This window comes from Diplotaxodon limnothrissa, linkage group LG6 (assembly GCF_057381915.1).
Source record: "Diplotaxodon limnothrissa isolate DT_005_m linkage group LG6, D_limnothrissa_male_GT1.1, whole genome shotgun sequence".
In the NCBI taxonomy this organism is placed as follows: Eukaryota; Metazoa; Chordata; class Actinopteri; order Cichliformes; family Cichlidae; genus Diplotaxodon; species Diplotaxodon limnothrissa.
The window spans coordinates 25,486,693-25,513,397 of record NC_140601.1 but is presented as its reverse complement, the minus strand read 5'-3'; the positions used below and the strand labels follow the sequence as shown (position 1 = coordinate 25,513,397).

At 38.9% G+C, this 26,705-nt stretch overlaps 4 protein-coding genes across 7 annotated transcripts; 2 read left to right on the top strand and 2 right to left on the bottom strand.

Moving 5' to 3' along the window:
• The first annotated feature begins 2,204 nt into the window (after positions 1-2,204).
• Positions 2,205-14,029, top strand: gtf2e2 (general transcription factor IIE, polypeptide 2, beta). Its single transcript, XM_085356005.1, has 8 exons — positions 2,205-2,367; positions 2,978-3,138; positions 10,493-10,572; positions 11,045-11,152; positions 11,559-11,741; positions 11,862-11,955; positions 13,028-13,143; positions 13,330-14,029. The coding sequence occupies exons 2-8, from the start codon at positions 2,979-2,981 to the stop codon at positions 13,447-13,449; spliced, it is 861 nt and encodes a 286-aa protein (XP_085212131.1). The 5' UTR covers positions 2,205-2,367; position 2,978; the 3' UTR covers positions 13,450-14,029.
• On the bottom strand, positions 6,902-7,225 carry smim18 (small integral membrane protein 18). The gene has a single exon (XM_085356004.1). The coding sequence runs from the start codon at positions 7,223-7,225 to the stop codon at positions 6,902-6,904; it is 324 nt and encodes a 107-aa protein (XP_085212130.1).
• A 238-nt stretch (positions 14,030-14,267) lies between the features above and the next one.
• LOC146630646 (dynactin subunit 6-like) lies at positions 14,268-17,859 on the bottom strand. Of its 2 annotated transcripts, none has more exons than XM_085357020.1 (8): positions 17,812-17,859; positions 16,251-16,339; positions 15,987-16,051; positions 15,753-15,858; positions 15,557-15,642; positions 15,401-15,448; positions 15,155-15,297; positions 14,268-14,563 (listed from the first exon to the last, which is right to left on the bottom strand). In XM_085357020.1, the coding sequence occupies exons 2-8, from the start codon at positions 16,325-16,327 to the stop codon at positions 14,471-14,473; spliced, it is 618 nt and encodes a 205-aa protein (XP_085213146.1). In that variant the 5' UTR covers positions 16,328-16,339; positions 17,812-17,859; the 3' UTR covers positions 14,268-14,470. The 2 variants fall into 2 exon arrangements, with proteins under 2 accessions (XP_085213146.1, XP_085213147.1); XM_085357021.1 differs by lacking the exon at positions 17,812-17,859 and adding an exon at positions 16,707-16,745.
• Positions 17,236-26,223, top strand: hgsnat (heparan-alpha-glucosaminide N-acetyltransferase). 3 transcript variants are annotated; one of them, XM_085357018.1, is made up of 18 exons: positions 17,236-17,437; positions 18,259-18,374; positions 18,478-18,614; positions 18,748-18,866; positions 18,945-19,014; positions 19,885-19,954; positions 20,161-20,261; positions 20,550-20,626; positions 20,767-20,797; positions 21,179-21,339; positions 21,488-21,603; positions 21,746-21,867; positions 22,028-22,154; positions 22,345-22,431; positions 22,567-22,644; positions 22,825-22,895; positions 23,950-24,062; positions 24,296-26,223. In XM_085357018.1, the coding sequence occupies exons 1-18, from the start codon at positions 17,260-17,262 to the stop codon at positions 24,475-24,477; spliced, it is 1,956 nt and encodes a 651-aa protein (XP_085213144.1). In that variant the 5' UTR covers positions 17,236-17,259; the 3' UTR covers positions 24,478-26,223. The 3 variants fall into 3 exon arrangements, with proteins under 3 accessions (XP_085213144.1, XP_085213142.1, XP_085213145.1); XM_085357019.1 differs by lacking the exon at positions 17,236-17,437 and adding an exon at positions 17,686-17,863; XM_085357016.1 differs by having other exon boundaries at positions 22,345-22,644.
• The last annotated feature ends 482 nt before the right edge of the window (positions 26,224-26,705 follow it).

Sequence of the window (26,705 nt, the reverse complement as noted above, 5' to 3'; positions counted from 1 at the left end):
GAAACATCCTCTGTAGCTTGTTTGTTTTAACATATAGATAATGCCATTAAAAGGTAGGCAGCATTTTTCTTTCGATTTGATACTATTTTTCTTACTAATTATTACTTGAGTCATTCACACTGAATAACGTATAAAGGCAGTATCTTAAGTATGAGAAGCAGGGGTTTAAAACAACCTCTAAGTGGCGATGCTGAGCCAATAATCTCTTCCCAAAAAAACAAGAAGTCCAATGATTAAAAATAAATAAATAAATTACACAAAACACACTCAAAAATAAATTAAAGTAATAATATCCTGTTTTGTTGCTTTTTATTTTTTACTCAGAACTGAAGAACAGAAGAAGTAAAATGAAAGAAGACTTTAATTTGTCCATGTAAAACAAAAAAATTATTTGTGACACATAAATTTAGATTTGGTGCATATTAGGCGATAGCGTATTGCTTATATGAACCCAATTCACGAATAGACTAGCAGCTTTATATGAAAGTTTATTTAACTCCCATTTTTATTCAACTATCATGCAGTGGAATCTGTGAGCTAGAAACACTTTATGTTGATATATATTTTGAATGAATGTGCCTGATCCCATCTGCCGGTGGATCACTGACTTCCTGACGGACAGGAAGCAGCATGTGAGGCTGGGAAAGAATGTCTCGGACTCCCGGACCATCAGCACCGGCTCCCCTCAGGGCTGTGTTCTTTCTCCTCTGCTCTTCTCCCTGTACACCAACTGCTGCACCTCCACCCACCAGTCTGTCAAGCTAATCAAGTTTGCAGATGACACCACCGTTATTGGACTCATCTCGGACGGGGACGAGTCTGCCTACAGGAGGGAGGTTGAACGTCTGGTGTCCTGGTGCAGCCACAACAACCTGGTGCTGAATGCCCAGAAGACAGTGGAGATTATTGTGGACTTCAGGAAGCACACAGCCCCACTCCCCCCCATCATCCTGACTGACACCCCCATCACCTCTGTGGACTCATTCCGCTTCCTGGGTACCACCATCACCCAGGACCTGAAGTGGGAGCCCACCATCACCTCCGTCATCAAGAAAGCCCAGCAGAGGATGTACTTCCTGAGGCAGCTGAAGAAATTCAACCTGCCAACACGGACGATGATGCAATTCTACACTGCAATCATTGAGTCCATCCTCACCTCCTCCATCACCGTGTGGTATACGCTGGAGCCACTATCAGGGACAAACAGAGACTGCAGCGTGTTGTGCGCTCTGCTGAGAAGGTGATTGGCTGCAGACTCCCATCTTTGCAGGACCTGTACACCTCCAGGACATTGCGGCGTGCAGCTCGGATCTCAGCTGACCCTTCTCACCCTGGACACAGTCTGTTTGACCTGCTCCCCTCAGGCAGGAGGCTCCGGTCCATCCGCACCAGAACCTCTCGCCATAAGAACAGTTTCTTCCCCTCTGCTGTTGGACACATGAACAATAACCATATGACTGTCCCTGCCACTAACACATGACCCTACGCTGTGTTCACTGTATCATTCCATGTTTGGCACTGATCACCACCTGCACTCATGTATATATCTTTCAACGTAGCACTCTTAATTCTTACTCTCATGTATATATCTCATGTATATCTCATGCACATATCTTTCCACGTAGCACTTTTAATTCTTATCCCTACTTTTATTTTTTCCATGTCTATTTAAGTGTTATTTATGACACCATGTTTGCACTGAAGCACCGCAGCAATTTCCTAATGTTGTAAACCTGCTCAACATTTGGCAATAAACCCCATTCTGATTCTGATTCTGATTCTGATTCTGATTTTTATGGCTTGTCCTGTTTAGCGTTTCAGTAGTTAATAAGAATATGGATGTGACAATTAGTATAAATCCCGAGTAATACTATAGCAAAATAGCATAAAGGAGAGACCAAACTTTTGCACAAACAAAAATTACTGCGTGATCTTTTTTTCTTTTATATTTTGTCTTTTATAGTTTGTTAAAAAACGTGTAAATTGATGTGATTTTGTGGTGGATTAAAAAACAAAACATTTAATCTGTCGAGAGGGACCCAAACAAATAGAAGATATATTTCGAAAATTGTTGTCATCAATATTTTCTAAACGTGCAGTTTTTTATTCATCGTAAATCATCGTTTTGTCGTACGTACGTAATGACGCCATACAGGCTTCGCTGTCGATACCGGAAAAATCGAACTAGAAACGGAAGTGCAGCATGAGTAAAATTGTGTATGAAGTTTACTTGTGTTGTCTCCGAAGGAACGACAAAAAACAGTGATTCGGTGGAGGACGCATTCTGTTTTACATCTACAGCATATAGTTAGTGCTCTTGGACTAACCCTCTTCTTTCTCTGAGTGAGAACAGGAACAAAGTGTCAGGTAATGTTGAATTAATCGTGATGCTAACGCTAGGTTAACTACTAAGCTTCTGGTACAGTGTTTCACCACGTTTGTTTATTTATCCTGGTTTCCCCATAATACTCAGTAACGTTCGCTTATTAACATAATGTTAGTTGTAGTTATTATGGGATTTACATGATCACAAAGTCAACTGAAAGCCGTTTGTAATCGGAATTGAAAATAAACTAGCTATTGTTAGCTAGTTTAACTAGCTTTATATTTGTGGCTCTGGGGTAATGACTGTTTTCCCTCTAACGCCATTTAATTCTAAAAAATTTAATAACTATGGTTCGTCTCCGAACAGTATTTGGCTGTATGACTTTTCAGCTTAGTTTTTGGTTTTTTTAATATATCAGTTGTTTTGTTGGTATCGGGAAAAAAACCGTTTCTTGATGGCTTTATTACAAAAAGATCAACCAGGTGACAGCTCATAAGTCCCTGAAGCTAAAGGCCACCAAAGGTTCTTGCTACTTACACGTATACTTACATATATTAAGAATGTGATTCCCTGAATCCATCAAAATGAGCTTTGTTGCTTTGCCTTTTGTTAAATGAATCTTCTTCTTTTTTTTTTTAATCTTTCAAACAGGATGGATCCTGCTCTACTGAGAGAAAGGGAGCTTTTTAAGAAAAGGGCACTTTCCACCCCAACTGTAGAGAAGAGACAGGCTGCCTCAGACTCTGGATCACACAAAAAGAAGAAACCCAAAGTTGACAAGGAGAGCTCCTCTAGTTCCAAACTCAGTAGTGGTAGGTGAAAAATATTTTCTTGAAAAGGGTGATGTTTGTTGCTGTAAACCACTTATTCTTGTTTGTTAGTGTTTTAATGTCTCTATTGGTTCACATCACCACTGGCTAGCATCTGTAGATATATGTTGGCAAGTAGGAGATGCATCGACTGACTGGCCAGGGACTGGATTCTGCAGATTTCCAGTGCTTAGCTCCGCCCAGTGACTGGCCATTCAGTCTCCCATATAACTGATTGTATAGCGGTGTAGGAAAATATTCACATGCACTCTCACAGCCTGACATGGTGTTAGTGTGGAAGCTTCTCACTGTGAGTGAAGAGACAAAGTTCACCAAAGTACACTGTAGGGGTACCAGCGAGAAAACATTGATAAACAAGAAATCTAATTAGACATTTAAATATGAAAAGGGAATGTGGCTAACGCTAAAGTTTCACAAAGCTCAGAGCCAGACACAAATGAGCACCCTCAGTATGGCTCAAAGTAACTATGAGGGGAAAATTATGGACACGAGTGAATAAAAAAAACAAAAAAAAACCAACAACTAAAAACATTTTCTATTGATTATTTGAAGATCACCTTATTTTCTGTTGATTCAGAAAATCCTGTAACTTAATACGATTTGGGAAAATAAATATTAATAATTTCTTTAATGGAAAACATATTTTTAAATGAAGAAAAGTAGATTTTTGTTTATCTGTGCCATTAATTATAGTTCTTTGAAAATCAAAATCTATTCGCAACATAACAGGCTTATTCTGTACAATCGGATTGCTCATATTTGGACACCAAAACAATTTTCACACATCCAGCTGGTTAATATCTAATCGAAGGCCTAAATATGCACCAATGCTAGTTGCTTTAGCTTTGAATAAAATAATCTCATCTCATCAGTATATAGCTTTTTATATTATGAAAGTCTAACAAGTGAACCAAAAGACATTTTAGAGTGGATGAAGGAACTTTCAACTGGGTCGATACTCAAAATTAATCTGCCCTAAAGACTTGACAGTAAATTGAGGATCCATGTAATTAAAGTTGTGCGTGTCAGTTTACTGTGATTCAACAAGACAACCAAGACACTGGAATAATACACTCTCCTGGTTGTTATTTCTAATAAGAAAGAACCTTACTTCACAGGTTAAATTAATCAGGTGACGATCTTTTCTCATTCTAAATCCTTAGCTTAACCCAAAAAACTAGAATTCTTACTGCTCAGTCAAATTTAGATAAAAGAAAATTGGATTACAAGTGATACTTATGACACTTTTGCATTTAAAATGTTCTTTCAGATGAATTAAAGCAACATGCATAAATATATATACAACATAAGAATTGTGAGCAGTGGCCTCTTGGCATCCGTTCGAAATTGCAATGTCACGCCATATACTCTTAAAGAAAAAGCTACTTCTGTTAACAGAAAAGTGAGTCAGCTTTTATTAGGCGTTTTGTGGTAAGGCATGAAATTACACATAGTGCTCAATATAACATTTTACCGTACATCACTGTGCAGCATGCGAACTTGTCATGAAATAATGTTGCAGTGCTAAACATGTTGACAACACTGGCTTACAATTTACTGAAGAACACCAGCTTTATCCTAAGCAATGATTTCATCTGACTAGGCTTGATCAACAGATATTGTTGTAATAAGATTTGGACGGCAATTTCAGAAACAGCATGTCTTGAAGAAGCTCACTGCATCCAGTAGGTCACAAAAAAAGCACTCACACAGTAGTTGTTTTTTCTGAACAGGTTTTTTTTTTAACACCCATATAGCAGGGTAAGAAAATGCTTTTTTCCCCAACGTTTTTTTTCCCATGCAACTTAATAATCAGTTTCCAAAATAATCAAACTAAGAAAATGCCCATTTAATGCAACACATTCTGCCACAGCCTATATTAAAGTCCCCATGTCATGCCCCTTAACAAGCCCATGAATGTATTTTAGTGGTGTACCAGGATAAGATTATTTACAGGGTTTCGTCCAGGAAAACTGTTCGACCCAAAGGCAGAGTGTTCAAAACAATTAAGCATTACACTTTATTGATGTAGCACTAGCCACCCACTATATGACATGGATAAAAGAGCTGAGCTGCTTGTGTAGCATCGTACACTGGCAGGCAGAAGAGGCAGATTTGTAGACACGAGGAGTTTATTTCACGTGTATATCAGCAGAAAATAACTGAATAACAATTTGCCTCATTTATATATGATGAAGAGTAACCTTAAGAGATGCATCAGCTAACTATTGTCTTGGTGCTTAGGACTAGCTGAGTCATCAGCTTAGACTTGTAAAACACACGGACATGCATGCATTAGTTTTGTTATACTGTACACTGCTGCAGCACGTCTTTTACCCTTTGTTTTGCTCATGTCTCTTTCAATATAATGTAAAGTAGAGCCGTAGTCTTTAGCTTGTTTTTGTCAGCCAGTGTTGCTTTTGTGAGGACCTAAGCTATGCAGAGGAGTGGGTGGAAAATAGCTTAAAAATAGTATATGGTTTATGGTAACAGGCTGTTTATGACTAGTTTATCGAGATTATTTGCTTACACCTGAAAAAGAATATTATGTAAATGAGAAGTGCTTTATTGGAAATTCTGCAGTATTAGAATACAATTTCTGTGAGCAAGAGATGAGTACAGAAGCTCTAGCTGTATTAGCACTAAACATAGGGGATTTTCTGTTGTCCTGGCAACATTCCCATAAAAATAAAGGCAAAGTTTTCTCACTAATAAGTTATTTGAAATGTATGGAAGCCCGTTTCCGCCACTAAAAAAAAAAAAAAGGATCCATAACTCAAAATTTCGAGTTATTTTCTCGAAATTTCGAGTTATTTTCTCGAAATTTCGAGTTATTTTCTCGAAATTTCGAGTTATTTTCTCGAAATTTCGACATATTAACTCAAAATTTTGAGAAAAGCAACTCGAAATTTCGAGTTAGCGCTGCCAATCAGTAATCTACGTGAATGACGTCATTTCCATGTTACCCGGAAGCTGAAGCCCTCAGCTACAAATGCTACAGCTAAGCTACCGGTATTACATCCAGTCGTGAATGCACAGATTGCTGAGTGTTTTCAGCCTGGCTTCACAAATGATGAAATCCCTGTGTTATTAGCTGAATCACATGGTGTTACTATCAGCAAACATACTTTAATTTGTTGGGATCCGTTTTTGAGTGCGCGGTCCTGCGCCATATGCTTCCAGGTAACAAGAAAGCGACCTCATTCACGTATATTTTTGATTGGCAGAGCTAACTCGAAATTTTGAGAAAAATAACTCGAAATTTTGAGAAAAATAACTCGAAATTTTGAGAAAAATAACTCGAAATTTCGAGAAAATAACTCGAAATTTCGAGTTATGGATACTAGCTTTTTTTTTTTTTTTAGTGGCGGAAACGGGCTTCCATAGAAATGGGCTTCGAATAAAGTTGTAGGGAATAATTCAAAGGGCATAATATGGGTACTTTAAGTAGTGTAAATTTGTGTTTTTAAGCCATGTTATAAATACTCAGGTGATCTTCTTTTCTTCTGGGAGTATTTCAGAAGTGAAATATGGCTTTCGGGGTCTGCGGTAGATGTGGGAAGATACATTTATATCGTTCAGTCACCAGCTTTCACCTCTAATTGTGAACAACTGAATTACTTTGAGTGTTTTGGGGGGTTTTTGGGAGTTCATTTTTGCAAACATCTTAGTCAGTAGTGTGGTCCTGTCCAAATGAGCAACAATATCCAAATTCCTATTATTCTTTACTTCGTCCTTGTTGCCACTATACCACCTCAGTGTGGGATTCTGGCTCCTTGCACATGCTACTCATAAGCTTGCTGCAGCTTCCCGGCCCTTCCTCCTGTAGCTGGTGGTGTGTTTTCCCTTTGGCGCAGCACCCACAGTCCAGCAGCTCATAGAGCACAGCCAACGCTGCCAAGGACAGGACGGTGAGAATAAAAAGAAGAAGGATGACAAAACAGGCCACATTCCAGCCATCATGAAATGGGTAGACTTCCTGGACCTGAAAGGAGACGAGGGACAGAGGGACTCCCTCTTCTCGCAGTGGGAGATTGTTTGGATGAACAGTAGCTGTGATGTTGGTCATGATTTCTGGTTGGAAACAATAAGACACAAGGAAAAAAAGATTGTTAATGCTTATGACAGTGTTTGGGTCTTGGTTTTACTGCAGATCAAATTTCAAAATGAAAGCAGCGGTTGTTAAATTCGTGTTTTCATGGTGTGAGGCTGATTAAAAAATGACAGTAATGGGAGAATTTGTCTTCAGGGCATAACACATTGTGATGCAGTGCTTTTAACCAGATGTGCCTGGCTCTATTCCAGGATTTTTTGAAGCATTTGCTCCTGATTATTGTGATAATTAAAAACAAAACTAAAACTAATGATCTTTGTGATACTGATATTGAAAAAGGAATTTGTTCCACTCGAGACAGCAGGCAGACATGGAAACTCATTTACTCTCATAAAACTATCAAATACTCTTATAGGTAATTTGTTGTAATGAATGTAACGCTTCATTATCAGTCACGAAGGGGATCATGTTGTAAAAAGATAAACTGCTTTGTATGTATGTAAACAAAACCTAGTCTACATCTGTCATTACAGACATATTTTTTGTGTGAAATGAGAAGATGGTGTATTATTATAGCACAGGTTATATTGCAAAACACCAGAAACCCTACTGAGGCCATCTGCTCAGAACAAAAATAGCCTTAAAAGGCTGGTAATAAAGGATGGGTGTGTAGAGAACTGTGCCATCTATGCTTGGTGTGCAGCTCTTTGGCCACAATGCCTTATACAAATGTAGTAACGGAACTGTAATAAAATAATGAACTTAAGAGATCCTTCAAGTGCACATTTGCCTCACTTCAGCTGTTCTTTCCCATTTTTAGCCAACACCTACCATTTTAAAATCCTCGGGGCACACTGTGGAGTGTCTCTGCCCACACAGCCATGCACAAAAGTGCACATACATGCTCTTAACACACACTTGTATGCAGACAATCACAGACATTTGTGCATGAAATATTGAGGCGAAGGCAGATGACCCAGTTGTAGGAGTGGGGCGTGAGTGCATCTCTTTCCACCATCTCTTCCTTTAGAGATTTAATAAGGCTAAATGTGTGCAAACACATGCCATCGTGCATAGACTTGTGTTGTTTTAATATGACTTGTTTGTGTGTTTATTTTAGTGGGTTTGTAACTTGAGTTTCAGGTGACCTGGGAACTTAAATGTGAAAAAGCTTAGTGGCTTGTCCTGGTGAGACATTTTCATTGGTTGCTTCATCTTAGTCTGAAATTCTCTTGACACCTGATGGAAGTGCATGTAAGAATAGAAAAAGTCCATGCAGTGTGTATCAGTGTGCAATTGAGAGTAGTCAAGGTAATTGTCATTTGAGATCACAGGTAGCACGTGACTGCTGGACAGGCTGTCTCCTTTATTATGCTCTACATGTGAGGAAGGACAGCTTTGAACATTGCCCTCACCAGATTCTCCCCACTTTGTCTGGAAGTTGTGTGTACAGTATGGGTTTTGTGTTGTTGTCTTTTGCGTTGAATCAACTGTTTTGATCCTGTTGTTACAAACCCAGCTCCTAATATCAGTTTCACCTCAAGTCATGGCTTTACAACAACCTCTGTTACTAATTTATACCCCCCCCCCTCCTTTCTTTTGTCAGAGCAATTATACAGACAGGGACAGATTGACTCCTGCATCTGTTATCACTCACCAAAACAGCCCCACCCCAGCCAGGCTCTGAAGGTGTAGAGCTGGAGGTTCCTCTCTACACAGTGGCTGTCTCTCACACACACACACACACACACACACACACACACACACACACACACACACACACACACTCCTAATGCCCCTGGCTGGCTCCTCACAGCACTCAGTCCTTCATTGATTTGTCTTGAGTCATGCATTTAATCAAACACATACATGATATCCATAAGTACACACAGACAGGTTCTGATGCTTGGTATTCAAGTGGGTAGAAAGCAGACAGATCCATGTATATTTAATCCACTGTTCACTTATACAGTCTAAATGTTGTAATTACTACGCAAAAGGACCTGGCTTTGTAAATACATCCACTGCATTTAAAGATGCATGACTTCATCCTGCAAATATTAGAACGCTCTAAAAAAAAATCCTCATATTCATATCTTCATAGTGAAAACCCAGTGCAGCCTGTAGCCTGTAGCTTAAATTTATATTGTGGATTATTATGATCTGTTGATGTCACGCACATTATTCAGAGGATGGTGTTCAGAAAAACATGCAGACTCACCTGTGTGTCTGGCTCAGTTTTTAGAAGATGTAAGCCGACAAATGTCTCTCCTCTTTTTGGTGCTCCACCTATCTTCTTCGTTTACACTCTTTCCCTCCTCCACATTCACTCTTCAACCTGCTTTCCTCCTCAGTGCTCTCGTGCACTTTCAGTCGCTCTCCTCCACCGCCACTCCTTGCAGCTCTTCATGTCTCAGCTGAACAGCACAGGATTGTCTACATCATTGGCTCCTTTCTATTAGCCCTGCCTCTGCACCATTCGTTAGCTGGTCTGTCACAGTTTCACCGTCCTGCCTACTGTGCAGCTCAAAGCAACAGAAGCTCCCGCCTACACAATGAATCATTCATGAATCAGTGTCTGTTTTCAGCTTTGATTGGTGAATGCCGAGTCCAGACCTCAGTCAGTCTCTGAGGGGAGCAGCATTATTGGACTCCAGCAGAGAATAAGACCAGCTGGCCGGACTTCAAGTCAAACTAAATCAGATTGGCTTGATATATGACTTGTGTAGTATTTTAATGTTGCAAACATTTAAATCTGCCACATTTTTGCACTGCGTGACGTGTTTCTGTGTTACCCAAAATACATACCCTGCAGCTGTAAATACTCACTAGCTTCCTGGAGTGTTACTTTGTATCTGGAAGTAGTCCCCAGCATTAACTCTCATATGAGTCAGGTTTGCTTAAAACCTGAATTAGCCTCAATGTCATTGTGTTCCTTTGACCTGTTTCAGATGATAGCGTCTTCAATAGGAACAAATGAAGGCTGACAGGCAAAATAGAGAGTGGCAAACAAATGCATTGTTTGCTTCTGTCTTTTCACTGAATATTGACAATAAGAAAATGTCAAATAATGAATGCAGTTAGGATTTTAATGACCTCATTAAACACTCGCTGCTCATTTGACAGGAGCTGACATGACAGTAGTCAATTATCTGAAATACATTTTCAGCAAAGTGTTCTTGCACAAATATGTCAGTCCATGTAGTTCTCAAATCTCACTGTACATTCAGTCTTGCGATAATAAATTGGTTAAACTTAAATGTTGTTGTTTTTTTTCCACAGAATCTAATGGCAGCTTCAACATTAAGACGAGCTCTGGGTACAAGTTTGGTTGCCTGGCCAAGATAGTAAATTACATGAAGGTAATGAGGATTTTGAGGGGGACATTAAAACCTTTTTTTTTCAGCAGGACCAACACAAATAATAAGATTTTATCTTTTCACCAAACTGTTTAATAATAAAGCTTGACATTTGTCTGTTGTAAAACATGAGTGAGTCATTTGTGCCCGCTGGGTTAACATTTGGTCCCCAGTCTTTCTTTTGGTATGTTAACAGCTTGTTTATCATGCTGTGGCTCTGCAAACAGGCAGCCAGGCCTTGTCACACTAGCTGTTTGACTCATTCCTCGGTGAAGAACTCACACTCAGATTGACAGATTTTCCTGTTAAATGTGTGCATTTGTGCCACCTGTTGAATGCACAGTTCTGAATCCTATAAAATTACTGTAGATATTTGCCTAAAATCTTCTCCATGGTGCAGAAAATAAGAGAGCTGTGAATATTGTTTTGTGTGTGTGTTTACCTAATGTCTGCTTTTCTGTCCTTAATCTCTCAGACGAGGCATCAGAATGGGGACACGCACTTCCTGACCTTAGATGAGATTCTTGATGAGACCAAACTTCTTGACATAAGCATGAAGCAGAAACAGTGGCTCATGAATGAGGTGCTTTTGTGCTATTTTTAATGCCATACCTCTATCTTTTATTGTCAGTAGTACTAAGGTCAATTGCGTTTTCTCTGAGCAATTTCTTTTACGAGTCTCACCTTAAATCTACACAATACTTGTTTTTTCCCCTCAAGCTAATTTGTAAGTTATTCTCATCCAAACATATTCGGTATGTTGCAAAAGAAAAAAGCCATTGAAAGTAAGTGATGAGAAATTAAGCTGATAATACATCGTATGACATTAAGCCATCTTTTTACATTGGAAGGCTACACTTACCGAAGAAGAAAAAGCTACTGTACTATTTGTTTAGTCTTTTCAAGGTGTCAGTTTTTATTATATTTTGTTTTTTATTGGAGGGGGGTTATATATAATCTTGTGCTTTACTTTCACCTACCAATCTCAGGCCTTGGTCAGCAATCCAAAAATTGAAGTCCGGGATGGAACCTATGGCTTCAAGCCTAAATACAACCTGAAGGACAAGAAAGCCTTACTGAGGCTGCTGGATAAGCACGACCAACTGGGCCTGGGAGGAGTCTTACTAGAAGATGTAGAGGAAGGGCTGCCCAATTCAGCCAAGGCCATCAAGGTATTAAACATTATTCAGTTTTTAGGGAAACACCACTAAGATGCCACTCGGTGATGTGCGAACACTGTGGCAACTAAACAATTAAAGCATGGTAAAGACTTCTTGTGTGATCGTTCACAGGCTTTGGGGGATCAGATCATCTTTGTTACAAGACCAGACAAGAAAAAGATCTTGTTCTACAATGACAAGCATTGCCAGTTTGCGGTAGATGAAGGTGAGTATTGGTATATCGGTATTGGTCTATCCGTAAATTGTACGGTGACATGTCTTCCTCTTTCTCTGTGTATCCGTCTTTGACCTAAACTGACTATTATGCATACTATGCATACCCAGTTGGCCCTCACTCTGCATTCATTTCATGTAAGAATTTTCCAAGTGTGAAATTATCACCATAGAGATTAAAAAAAAAAATGGATGTAGCTTATAAGTAATAAGCTAGTGAATTGTCTGAAAACCTGCATTCTAACTGAATGCCACCAGATGGCGATAGCTGTGGTTGCAAAAAGACTATCAGTTCTATAGAAGTCGAACTGAAATCAGCTCTGTGAACATTTTCTTGTTGTTTATGGATTCAGTTATACTATGACTAAATTTTAATCATATTAAATCAAAAAAGTATATTTTGTAAATCCTGGTCAAACTGTATTTCAAAACGGAGTAAGTAAGTAAAATTTATTTATATAGCACATTTCACAGATAAAAATCACAAAGTGCTTTACAGTAAGATCAGACAAACGGAGGATTATCCTTGGTACACAACTCATTGGCTAACCACTTGAGTGACCAACAACCAAGGTCCAGAAATTCTCAAGGCTACATGCTTCAAACCGGTGGGCAATCTCACAATAGCTACGTTTATGCTATCAATTTTGACTTGGGTAAGTTGTTAGAATTAACATCAAGGAAGTCTTCGTCATACATTTTCGCGAGTTAGAACTGGAACATTCATAATGATCTGAATTTCTGTCCTCCGATGTTACTTGTGATCCATGTTGGGGGTACAGCATGCTTTATATTGCCTTTGTCTGCAACTTAAGCTATAATGTTTTTGCCAAATTTCAGTGCTATTTGGAGAGGTGGAGCATGTGCAAAGTGAAAACCAATTTGGCTTTGACGAAGATTCAGGCAACTTTACTTCAACTGTGAAATGAAATGTTTGTTGTATTAGATCTATATCAGAAGTGTTTTGTAAAACTCATATTATGCATTTCATTCAGGTCTGTGACTTGTTTGGTTAGTTAAGATTATGTGTCCGGCTCTTCAAGTGTAGCTGCTTTCAATGTCAGAATTTCAGAAGCTGTGGAGGAGTGTTCCAGTTGACTCTATAGATGAGGACAAGATTGAAGAGTACCTGAAGAAACAAGGCATTTCCTCCATGCAAGAAACGGGACCAAAGAAAGTGGTCAGTGTTTTTTTTGTTTTTTTAATTCACACACACATATGTATGTGTGTGTGTGTGTGTGTGTGTGTGTGTGTGTGTGTGTGAGAGATTTGTTAGAAAGAAATAAGAAAGTCTTTAATATGCAGTTCTTATGGTTACACCTGTTCAAGGAAATGAATGAGAGCTGATTATCTTTGCTCTTCACAGTTACCAATTCAAAAGAGAAAGAAGCCAGCCGGACCGAGGAAGAGAAACTTCAAGACGCACAACAACCATTTGGCTGGATTACTGGAGGATTACTCAGATGGCGTGCCTATAAAGAAGTGAAATATATTCATTCAGTCCCATATGTAACACAGAAATGCATGGAGATGGTTATTCTAGACTCACTATAACATAAAAACTGCTGATGAATGTTATTTCAAAACATTAGCTGTTTTTCTCCCCCCTTTCTTTGCATTCCTCTCAACAATCTCTGGTTTTATGTTACATGGAGTCAGTAGTTGCTGTGTTGTGGAAACCTTTTGAGTATAAGTCAGTGAAGGACATGAATACTTGGATCATTAGGATAGCTGGCGCCCTCACCAATTAAAGGGGAAACCACAACTTTACTGTTAAAGTAAATAAGGTTGAATTGTGTAGCTTTCTTTCATATTGTTTGTATATATTTAGTATAGTGTGTGGAAGGTTTTTATTTGAATGGTTAGCAACGGTTATGCTTTTGTAATAACTGCAAAAAACAGCCGTGTGTTGTGCAGTGTATCGCATCACACTGAAAACTCATCCAGCAGGAAATGTCTTCAGCTTTGTGGAACTTAAAATATTTAAATGCGTTTTACTTTGCAACACCGTGATATAGTGGTTTAAGAAATATTAGCATTTTTGAACCAACTCAAATAAATTATACTGCTACACAAAACTGCTTTGATTAGATCAATAAGTTGCCATTTTAAGTGTCAACATTATGCGTTTAAAAAAGTCAACATTTGAATCCATCTAAATATTTAAAATGTTTCATTTATTGTTAGTGTAAATTCTTTATCAGAATGGCAGAAATTACCTTCTACAACTTAATGATAAAAATACTGGTAACTGCCATCATAAGAAATGAGCAAATCTAGTACAGCTTGTGTACCTTATAAGTTAATCGTAAAAAACAAAAGGTACATCGGCATAGCAGGAGAAAGATGAGAAGCTTAATCTTCTGTTGCAGATCAGAGTAGAAAATATCAGTAATTGAAGAGCAAAAACAGGGTAGGTACATAACTATATACATTCATGCTTTCTTCCAGCAGGATCTAGTTAAACATTGATATTCTCTGCATTTCAAAAGGTATAAAGTGTAATTTTAGCTAGCAGCATGGCCTGCTTTAACAGTTTTCTTCAAATGGTGGTAGTTTGGCAAGATCTTCATCAGAAAATCGAGCTGAAGAGTCTGTGGCTGAAATGAGATAACAGACATGATGATGAGCATAATGCACAAAAGTTTTCTCTGCACACAAACTTTTAAACAAGTGGGCATGTATGAAAATCTTACATAAAAACATTAAATATGAAATATCACTTCAGTGTTTTCTTGGTGAATGTGACGGAAATGAGAGAAACTGAATATTTTACACATTTTCAGACAGTCTGTTGATGCTGAGTTTTTGCCCATGGTGTTACTGTGTTTCTCAGCTCTAATGCTGAATGCTTAAAAACAATTATTTGCATCATAAATGTGACCCAAATCCATATGAAACTCAAGTGTGGCTAATGTAGCATTTGTCTTGCACTTGTACGAAATGCTCAGAGTTGTAAAATATTAAAAACTTTCTATATAGATCCCAGATACAAGTTAGAGGGAGAATTAGTTTTAAAAATCTGAATCTAATAAAACATCAGATTTTTTGTTTCATCAGGAAAACATACATGTGATTAGCCCACTTGGAAGCTCAAAATATAATGCTTTGATATTCAATTTGCAATGCTAATGCTACATCTAGGTTATTTGACTACACCAACGATGTTTTCCAGTCACAGATCTCCATACCTGGGGTCTCTCAGTCTGCACCCTCCTCATACATCCAGAGCCGTAGATGACCGTGTTCTCGGGTATGACCTCACAAGTGTTGACCTGACAGAAGGCTCCAATTATACAGCCACTGGTGAGGATTACATTCCTGCCAACATCCGCTAGTCAACAAAAAAGGATATTTGGTAACGTGAGTGACTTAATCGAACTTATACAGACTTGAACACTCACTGAAAGCCAAAGAAACGGAAGGCAATATCCCACCTTTAGATTCAATCACATTGTTGTCTCCAATTTTTAAAGCTTGCGATACTGTTTGTTGTCAGTTGAGGCAAAACATGATTTCTTTTACAAAGATTTAGTGTTACAATTTAAAAATCATATATGGAGCAGTACTGGCTAGATTAGATAAAAGGATACCACAGCCAACTTCAAAGACGTTGTTGATACCGATGGTCATTGTTTTTGGTTCCACCTCAGAATCAGGTGTAATATTTTCTGGGTAACTGTGGGGAAGATCACACAAGCTCGCATGTAAGAACAGTGACAGATCACCAGAGATGGTCAACGATGGTTAACCTAGTGGAAAACATGGTACACCGAGGCCTTAGATAACCTGTTAATGATCAGAGCTTGCTCTTCAATCAAGTTGCCTTCTCCGATGACAATGGGTCCTGCCTCAGCAATGATGCGAGCTTTTGGGTGGACCACGGTCCTGGCGCCTGGAGAAACAGAGGTGCAGCAAGTAATCAAGAACAGTGATGACAGCCATTCAACTCCTGCCTTGGGACTGATCTGCTGTGAGAGAAAAGCAAGTTTTCTGAACTCCGATTACTGGGCATAGTCTTACCTATGGTAACGTCTCCTCGGATTTCGCTTTCAACACAAACCACGGCTCCAGTTGCTATCTTGACACTGCAACAGAAACGAGAAATGTTTTTGTACATGCTAGCTAACGCTGCTAGCTAGCTACTTCATTGAGCTGTCTTAACTGGCCACATCAGCATCTTCAATTCGCTGTAACTAATTCTTCTTTACTTCTATTATTTATTCTAATGGATTTTATGCTTAGCTACGCCGCTAAAAGTCATGTTCGCAATAATGTACACATTACCTCTTCTGAGCATTTTGTTTGTCTGCCATTGTGAACGATGAAGTCCGATGGGAGGCACCGTTGAGCCACTCGATCATCGATTTAGAGTCCTTGACGTTTCAGCGGACGTACAAGCGTAAAGGGAGAAAAAAGAACAACAACACCCAAACTTATTTATGTGTAATTTTTTTATATAGCTTATTTTTTCTCTCTGTTAAAAGTGTTTCCTGGCTTATGGAGTTTTCAGATTGTGGAAATGTGTACAGATCTCCATATATTTAGACAGACAATATCTAATTTTCATATTTAAACATAAAATGTAGGAACAATTTCAATGTTTCTTGTTACAGCTTTACTTTTCTTTTTTCACACAATTAAATGATTTGATCATATTTTATTCACATTTATTACAAAAAAAACCCCACTGAAAACAAATGTTTAAACTGAGACATTGTGATAAGATTAGAAATTATATACTCATTTCTTATCTTGTCCATCTTGGTTATTCCCAACAAAAATCTCAGCATCTTTAGCTCTTTCACCTCCATCTCAGCCTCCTGTGTTTTTGTCAGTGCCACCGTCTCCAAACATGCACCATGCTACCTGCTCACATAGATCACAATATCATCTCCAAACACCATTGTCCACAGACTCCAGCTTGGCCTGATCTATCAGCCCATCACCACTGCAAACAAAAAGGGGTTCAGAGCCGATCCTTCATGTAGTCCCACCCCCACCTGGAAGCCACCTGTCATTCCTACGGCATACCTCACCACTATCTCGCTGTCCTCATACATGTCCTGCACCACCCTCACATATTTCTCTCTGGCACTCCTGAGTTCCTCATCCAGTACCACAGTTTTATGGGGAATACTGTGCGACTTTAGTGCCGATCGCAAACATGAATATGTGCAATAACCATTCCATTACCTAACAATTATTGGGGTAGTAGAACAGGTATAGTACTTTGGCCCTTCTCGCTCCCACTAGAGTGCCAAAACAAGTACACGGATCGAAAGTAACCTTTGCCATGGCAAAAAGGAAGCTTAAGAAAAACAATACATGTCACTCGTATTCAGTAGCATCGGTTAAACCAAAGAGCCAGAAAGAAATGGCACAAACGGAGAAAAGTGCCACTTTTGCCCTTGCTGCTGTTGCTTTGGTCGTGGCTGTTTGCGTGGCACCACTAGCAGCTGAAATATCTTCGTGTAAGTATCCTGAACTGAAAGAAAGTAAAAACAGGAGACTACTGCTACCAGGTTAGCAAGCTAGCGAGCAAGCTAATGTTTAGCAGTGTTTTACACCAACTCCCGTATTTGTTGAAATTATATTACAGCAGCAGTGGTTATGGGTTTTTTGACGATAGCTGAAGGTTTACTCCAACAAACAAGCGGTTTAAATGTTTAATTATTAACCTGCTATCGAGCGGCTAACTGTAAAACGGTATCAACTGAGAACAGCTGATAATGGAAAAGTGAGCTTCAGCGGTTTGAACTTCCCTCTCGGTGGTAAATTAGGGATTAATGCAGCATGTGACCACTGGCTCTATCACATGCTTTCTCCCTCCAGACGCTAGCTTTACCTTTCTGGCTGTAGCTTGCTGTCAAACTGGGCTTCTTCGCTACCGCACACTGGTATGGAGTAGGTTTGTGGTCCTTAGCATCGGCTGTGGTCGATAGATTTGAGACAAATTACAGAAAGATGGCTTCTTGTGTCGCGTATTAAAACGAAAAGCATCACGACCACCCGTTATTAGTTCTCTGACTTGTTTGATAACATTTGTGCAGTCGGGAAAGATGAGATTATTTTGCACGTTTGCGCATTTTGATCGAATAATAACCAGCGTAATGGCATGCACACTGTTATGGTTTTCTGATGATTTTAATTATATGAACAGCGGCTTGGGTGGGGTCACCAATAGAAAACCGTAGACTGTAGCATCGTTGTACCTTCATATGCAGAAAATTGATGTGTTGCTGGGTTTCAACTGATCTGCACAATGCCTGCTGCGCTTTCTTACTCACTCTAGCTGATATACATCATCATAAGCACCTGTCCCTGAAGATGGATGAGGCACAGCTGACGGTCAACAATGAGTTGTCATATGAGGTGCAGGTGTCTTGGATGTCACAGCGCTGCTACCAGGTGGGCTCACACGTGCCAGATATTTCCCCTCATTTGATTCTGTTTCTGTGTGGTTTAAGTTCAATAATGTTCTAAACTTGGCTTCTGCTCTCTCGCCTGTTAGTGTTTGTACCAGCAGCTAGGGGTGGTACCTGCAGGGCTTGAGCCTGGTCAGCCCAGTTCAGTAAACTTTGTTGTAAGCACACAGCATGAAATAACACTGCAGATCAACAGCACACCTATCGAGCTGGAGCTCTGCAAGTACGTTTACGAATACGGTCGTGTTTCCAACTTACAAAAAGAACGACACTCTGGTTATATAAAATTAAGGATCAGAGTTTGGCTTATTTGTTGATGACATAAATCTTTTTCCTTTGTTTTTTTAAATTCACAGAATTCCTTTCCACTTTGGCGAGCATGGTAACTACTCCCTGTGGGTGAAAACCCTGAACACATCTTTTGGAGTCAACTGCTCTGTAGTTACTGATAAGGACCCTGTGAATAGCTACATACGTGAGTGTCTCACACAGAGAAAAAGATTTTATTTTAACTAATAATTAATATACACTTAATTAATATCTCTCCACACAGCGATCTTGGTTGCTTTTCTCATCTATGCTCTCCTGGCCTTGGTGTTTGCCATTGGAAAAAAGGTTTGGGGGTAAGCCTAATTTCTGTTTTGATGTTCATTCAGTAAATTTCAATATAAAGAAGTGGATATTTTTTCAATGATTTGAAAATGTTAAGAGTAAGCACTGCAGATGCATCAGAAAGAGATGCTCTGTGCCTTTGTGGAAGTATCCTCTGGAAAGAGGAGGAAGTCAGTAGAAGCGAGACATAAAATGTGTGTTTTCCATTGTTGAGCCATTACGAGCAGAGATAGTGAAGGTAGATGAGTTTAAATATCTGGAATCAACCATCTAGCAATTAGAAACTGCATAAGAGAGGTGAAGAAGAGAGTACGGACAGGGTGGAGTGGGCGGAGACAAGTGTCAGGAATGATTGCTAACTGAAACATAGCAACAAGAGTGAAAGGGAAGATTTACAAGATGACAGTGAGACCTGCTATGATGTATGGTTTGGAGAGAGTGACACTGACAAAAAGACAGAGTTGAAGATGATCAGATTTTCAGTGGAAGCGACCGTGATGGACACGATGATTAGAAATGATTAAATCAGAGGGAAAGCTCAGGCTGAGTGTTTTAAAAACAAAGTTAGAGAGGCAGGGCTGAGAGTGTTTGTGCAGAGGAGGAATTGTGGATATTTGTGATGCTGAATGATGCTTCCAGGCAGGAAGAGAAGGTTCATGGATATAGTGAAAGAGGAGATGCAGAGGAGGATGCTAGGAAAAGGGTGAGATGGAGGCAGATGATCCACTCTGGCGAACTCTAAAGGGAGCAGCTGAAAGAGGAAGAAGAAGAACGTTTTTCCAGTCTTGTCTCTCTCTGAAGCACACAGTCTCGAGAGTCAACTGAGCTTGTTTGTACTCCAAAAAACCCCTCAATCAAGATCTTGATTGTTTCTTGTCCAGGCTTGATGCAGTAAGAGGTCTGGTCCTCCGACTTGGGAGTTCCATGGAAACAGAGAGACTCATCAATTCTGTGAGTGTTCTGCAATCGTTTGGCCTTGTTTAATTATGAGTGCTTTAGTGACAATGAAATAAGAACCCAGATAGTTTTAATATAGCAGATTTACAGTTACTGATCTGCTTCTATCCTGTGTGTTTTTGTCTTAATAATAAATCAGGTGATAAATCTATACTTCCAGTAGAATTATGTTAATATCCAGCTTTGACTTCATCATCCAGGAACTGGGCCCCACTCGGGTAGTGCCGCCAGTCACTGATAACATCCTCCCTCCCCCGCTAACGAGCAGCAAGAGGCTTCGATCTTTGGATACATTCAGAGGGTAGCTTCCTGACCCCACCCTCACTCTTGTGCCTCCAGCTTAGTGTCCTCATTGTCTTATTTATCATTATACTGTATCATATGCTTGTTTGTTTTTTATTACAGTGTGGTAGGTGACACTGAATTTGTCCCTTATTAATCAACCACCACCGGCAGTATTAAATCTAGATCCAGTGCTTTTGATGTTTTCATATTTTTGCCTATTTTTATTCATCAATTAATATAAATAAACATGTACTCCTTGCTTGATGCTTTTCGGTAAATGTGGCATTTTCTGTGTTTCTGTCAGTATCTCCTTGGTCATTATGGTGTTTGTGAACTATGGAGGGGGGCGATACTGGTTCTTCAGACATGAAAGCTGGAATGGTAAGCCCAGTGTGGTTTCTTTGTTTAGTTTTTTTAGCCATGTTGCAGTTTCCTCATTATTTACAGATCTTTGCAGCTCTCCTTGGTATTTGCAATGTTGTTGATTTTAAACCAGGCCTTCCCCATTTCTCATCTTGCAGGCCTTACTGTTGCTGACCTAGTCTTCCCTTGGTAAGCTTAATTTAAAGATTCTTATAAAAAGTTGTCTTATATGCAGTTGGATTGTCTTTATTTGTACTCACACGTTAATATAAATGTGCAGTATTTGTATTAATGTGTATTTTTATTTTGTAATGGTGACAGAATTCTCTTCAGAAGGATTACAGGGACCATTAACAAATTCTGGTCCAGTTACATAGTTGAATGTGCACAAGAAATAAAGGGTGTTTTCTTTAAAGTGGTCACTGGACTAAAAGGGGCTTAAAAATTGTATAAAAAAGGAAAATCCAACAGAATGAATAAAAAAAAATAGAAATAATAAAGTTCCATTTGTTCCCTCAGCAGATCTTTTAAGTGTAGAACCAACACTCATTTTGTCCCTTCTTCCACCAGGTTTGTGTTCATAATGGGCACATCCATCGCACTCTCCATCAATGCCTTTCTGCGTGCAGGCGCGACCCGTTGCTCATTGCTCAGAAAAGCTGTGTGGCGGAGCTTGCAGCTCTTCATCATTGGTGTCCTAGTCATCAACCCAAACTACTGCCAGGGAGCGTGTAAGTATGAACTCCGTCTTTACAGCAGTATTCCAAGCTCTTTAGGTGGATGATTAAACCATATACTATAATACTGTTTCAAACTTGAACTTATGTGGTTATTTATTTTCATTTGCATTTTTATTGCGTGTTTATATCTTCTCCACAGTGGCTTGGGAAAACTTGCGGATCCCGGGTGTGTTGCAGCGCCTCGCCTGGTCATATCTGGTCGTAGCTTGCTTGGATTTACTGGTGGCCAGAGGACAACTTGACGTCCTCACAGTGGTCAGCCTTTTTTTTATTATTATTATTATTTTTTTCATCTGCATTGTTTAACAGTCTGTGTTGTTTTATGCTAAATAGGTTTATGTTAAATTTGTGTTTGAGGAAAGGAGATGTGTTTAATGGAGTGTGTTTTATTTTCCAGGATGCGTGGTGGTCCCCAGCTATTGATTTCTTGCTGTATTGGCCCGCCTGGCTGTGTGTGATTCTTCTAGAAGTACTCTGGCTCTTCCTCACATTTCAACTTCCTGTGCCAGACTGCCCAGCGTAAGTCAAAGACAGTGAAGTGTAGTGCTTCATTATTTTGCGTACGTTTTTGCAATAATTGAACTTTTAGCATTAAGCGTTAATAAACTGGAATTTCTAACCTTCCTCTTGGTGCAGTGCTACATTAACAACACTGACTGCACTAATTTCTTTGGTACAGAGGTTATCTGGGTCCAGGTGGGATTGGGGACATGGGGCTGTATGTGAACTGCACCGGTGGAGCTGCTGGTTTCATTGACCGCTTGCTTCTGGGAGAAAAGCACATGTACCAGAATCCATCATCAAGGGTTTGTAACCACCAAAACATCCCAAATATAGCTTCATGATAGTCTTTTGTAACTTGAAATGTTAAGGTTATTTTAATGTGTCAGATTTCTCTCCGATGGGCACGTACACACTTGTTAACCCCAATAATGCAAACACTGATAGACTGCATCTGATGTTGATAAAAATCAATCAGTTTACATTTTATTTCAGGTGATTTATGCAACTCGTATACCGTATGATCCAGAAGGTGTTCTTGGCAGCATCAACTCTATCCTCATGGCCTTTCTGGGATTACAGGTTTGTAATTTATATTTGTCTGGTGTTGGCCTCCTTGTGTTTCTTGTTTATTCAAATAAAGATATAAAACCGTTTGAAAGGTTAAAGGAAGTAAATGGTTGGCTTTCATTCTTTTTGTATTTTAATTGTCCTCAGGCAGGGAAAATAATCTTGCACTACAGAGAACGCCCCAAAAGTATTATGTCGAGGTTCCTCATATGGGGTCTTTTACTGGTAAGCACATTGTTTTGACTGATTAATTGAATCTTTATTTTGAACATGTTGAAAAAGTACAACAACATAGAATTAAAAAGAGACAAACAAACAAAGCAAACAGCAAACAGAGAGAGAGAGATCTATATAAAGTCATTTTTGCATCTATGATTGAATAATAAAATGTCTTCTGTCATTCAGGGTGTCGTATCAGCATTTCTAACCAAATGTTCCACAGACCAGGGTTTCATTCCTGTCAACAAAAACCTGTGGTAAGGGCCATGTTTTATTTATATCTACAGTTAGAACTACATTTACTCAAGCAATGGGCACTTTGGGAAATTCTAATTGAATATTTTGGAAACTGCTGCAAAATAAGCAGCACTAGTAATATTTTTAAGTTTGGCAAACGTTAGATTTTATAGTCTTTTCCCACTTAAAATGCGTAAAATATTTTATACAGATATAATAGAATACCTAATGTCACATAATTTGTGTTATGACTAGGTTTTCCACATTTGCTCTCCACTCCAGCATCTTATGTTCTCACAACTTTGTGGCCACAGGATTGTGAAATCAGACAAAAGAGAAGTTGTAGAATATCATAAAAAATGGAAACCAATCAAATATACAGCAATACCCTTGGCAAATATTTAAAGTGGTCTATCACGCCAATATAGAGTTTATTTACATAGCCCAAAATCACCTTAGACATAACGGGCTGTACCAGTAAAACTCATGCATAAATAGTTATAAACATCGAGATTACACACTCTCTGACATGCATAGTTACATTAGAGAGTTAAACATTAAAGGTATTAAAGGTATCCAGGAGTGCATAAACTGAATGAAAAACGGCATGTTTTTAGATGTGATTTTAAGTTTAAAAAAATTGGCAGACCTTCAGCTGGTGCAGTGCTGATAAATATCTTTTTTTCGCCCTTTTTTTAAGTCCTGTCCTTTCTGGCCGATTTTGCAATCAGAATTATGATCTGAATCCACTGTTGCGCGCCAAGAACATTTTGTTTTTCCCAGATCAGCTCTATAAATCATCTACATGATCCTCTTGTTCAGGGTTTATCTGTTTATCTGGGACTAGTGTTATTTCATTTATTACATTATATGTGGTATACAGTATGACAATGACTAAGGCTGGACAGGCAGGTGGGAAACAAATGGGGGGAGACATAATAAAAGGATGGAGTACAAATAGTCTTTGTCATAAAATGAGGCAGACAGAGATGGACATTGACATTGACACAAGCACCCTGATGCTGCACAGCATATAAATGTTTTTTAAAAAATGTCTTAATGTTTCACTTCTAGGTCTCTGTCTTACGTGACAACACTGGCCTGCTTTGCCTTTGTGCTCCTAATGCTGATCTACTACATAGTGGATGTAAATAAGTGGTGGTCAGGGGCACCTTTCTACTATCCTGGTGAGCATTAGAATCACACAAAAGCTTAATAGACAGTTTTTGCCTAAGACAGCTTTTGATTGCACAGTTACAGTTGTACTTTTGGGGTTTGATGTGAATGTGGAAGTCTGCTCTGTCACAGTGTGAATTAGTATGCAATTGGAAATATAATCTGCCAAATATTTATTTTCCTTGTGAATTTCTGTGTAGTCATTGCGTCCTCTACTTCACTTTCTCTTGTGTGTTTCATTAAGGTATGAACTCCATACTTGTGTACGTGGGCCACGAAGTGTTTGTGGACTACTTTCCCTTCCGTTGGCAGATGTCCAACAGCCAATCCCATGCTGAGCATCTCATTCAGAACCTTGTGGCCACTTCCTGTTGGGTCATCATCTCCTATTTGCTTTACAAAAAGAAGATTTTCTGGAAAATTTAAACACAGGACAGCAAAAGCACAGGACATTGTTTACATCATAGATGCTGGAGACACAACAAGAATGCATTTGGTTGGACACAGAATGCAGATTAATTATGTCAAGGTTATATCATAATTATATGAATCTCTGTCTCTGATCATGTATGGGGTTTCTTTCATCACATAGCTATTCTGTTAGGTTATTTACCCTTTCTTTCTTTTTACATTTTTTCCCATAAACTAGGGCTGTTCGATATAACGATATATATCGGATGACGATATAAAAACGCCTATAGTTTCATTTTACGCTATCGTTTGTTTCGTGGTGTCGCAAAATAAACTGTTTATGGCAATATTTTTTCATCGTTTTGATGGTCACTGTAGTGGCTATATTCATTTCTTAAAGTTCTCTCTTTCTCTTATATTTAATATAACCACATTACAGACGGACAAGCGCCTGTTTTTATGTGTTGTTGTTAGCAGCAATGACAGTAAAACCATCGCATGTCCGCTTGTTTATTTTCCACATAAACCTTTCACAATAAAGCTCAAGATCCTGTTGAGACTTTTCAAAATAAACTGAATCACGTGAAAGACTATGCAGAGTGTTTACGGATGAGAAGCAAAAAAAGAGCCGTCCAGTGCTAAAAACTAAACCTTAGACTCAAACGTTAGAACAGGTTTTTCCCCGCAGCACGCCGAATAATAAATACTCACAAAGAAAACGGCGGCCGTTGCAACTTATGTCTAAAAATGTATCGTTTCATGCATCGGTTAAAACACTCGACTCCAGGTACACGACGCCCAGCCGGAAACACTTCACGCAAGTCGAGATTCACAGAATTTACAGAACATGTTAAATTTTTGTGATTTTTTTTTTTTTTCTTTTTTTTGTGATTTATATCGTTATCAGGACGATAGATGTCTTATATCGGGATATGAGATTTTGGTCATATCGCACAGCCCTACCATAAACAGTTTGTTCAGTTATGCACCAGCAAAGTTATCCTTAGTGATTCAGGAAAAAAAGAGTTGAAGAATAGTTTGGATTGTAAATACACCATCTTTAATGTGTAGTAGTTTACACATGCACCTACAAAGCAAAAGATCCCTGGTTGAATCCCGGCAGGAGACACAAGTATAATGGGGTTGCATAAGGAAGGGCATCCAGTGTAAAAATGTGCCAAATCAATTATGCGGAGCTACCGCTATGGTAACCTCTTGTGAATAAGGAAGCAGCCCAAAGTAGCTTTAAATAAACTATTTTTGGTATACCAGTACATCTTAAATGGCAGAGTATTTAAGCAGGGTGTTGCAGTATTTCTTTAACAGGCCCTATTGACTTCTCTGTTGTCATGTGAAGTGCTGTGGTCTTACCCTAAAGGCTGACGTTAGGTTTTTGGATATCATAAGTAGATGCTTCATATATCCCATACCCCCACCCAGCACGTAGTGTCTGTGCTGCTCAGAGCGTAGCACTATAGCTATAGCTCATGTTCATCGCTGGATTCTGTTTTGCGAATATAATGAATAACTGCTGGCTTCACTGTGCTCCTATTTTATGTACATCTCACAATCGATGTAGGTAACTGAGCAACCAACCAACCAAACATAAGAAAGACACGAGAAAAACCTCCAAACTGTTCTGATTTCCATTTCTCTATTACATTTAAGATGACCTGTCAAATTAAATAAGCTGCAAATGTTCTGGGGAGTTAAAAGAGGGCATGTTAGCAATGTTATGTATTTGGTTTCATGTGGAAGCAGCACGGGTTTTTTTTTTTGGGGGGGGGGGGGGGGGGGGGTTTATGGTCTTCAAAAAACAGAAGTCACAGTGCTGCTATTTTTTGTGTGTTAGTGTTACATGTGCATTTTTTTTAATCATCTTTAGTTTAATACTCCCCAAATTTTTTGCTGCTGTTTTGCCAAATGTGCTTTTTTTCCTTACACAGTAATCTGAAAAAGCACCATAAATATATTTGATGGAGTCTTATCATAAGACTGTTCCCATTACTCCCACCGTAATGGGTAAATGCGCTCGCTGTTACCATCTGCAGTTGATAAAACATTTACCACCTGTTTTTGCAGAATCATCTGTTCAGTCTATAGAATATCCAGATGCTGTGGATAATATTTTTCTTTTTGGGGGGGGGGGCTGCTCATGTAGTACTGTCACCATTTCTATTTCATGACATTTACTTCGATAAACTTTTATCTAATTTTTTTATATACACTATTCGAAAATACAT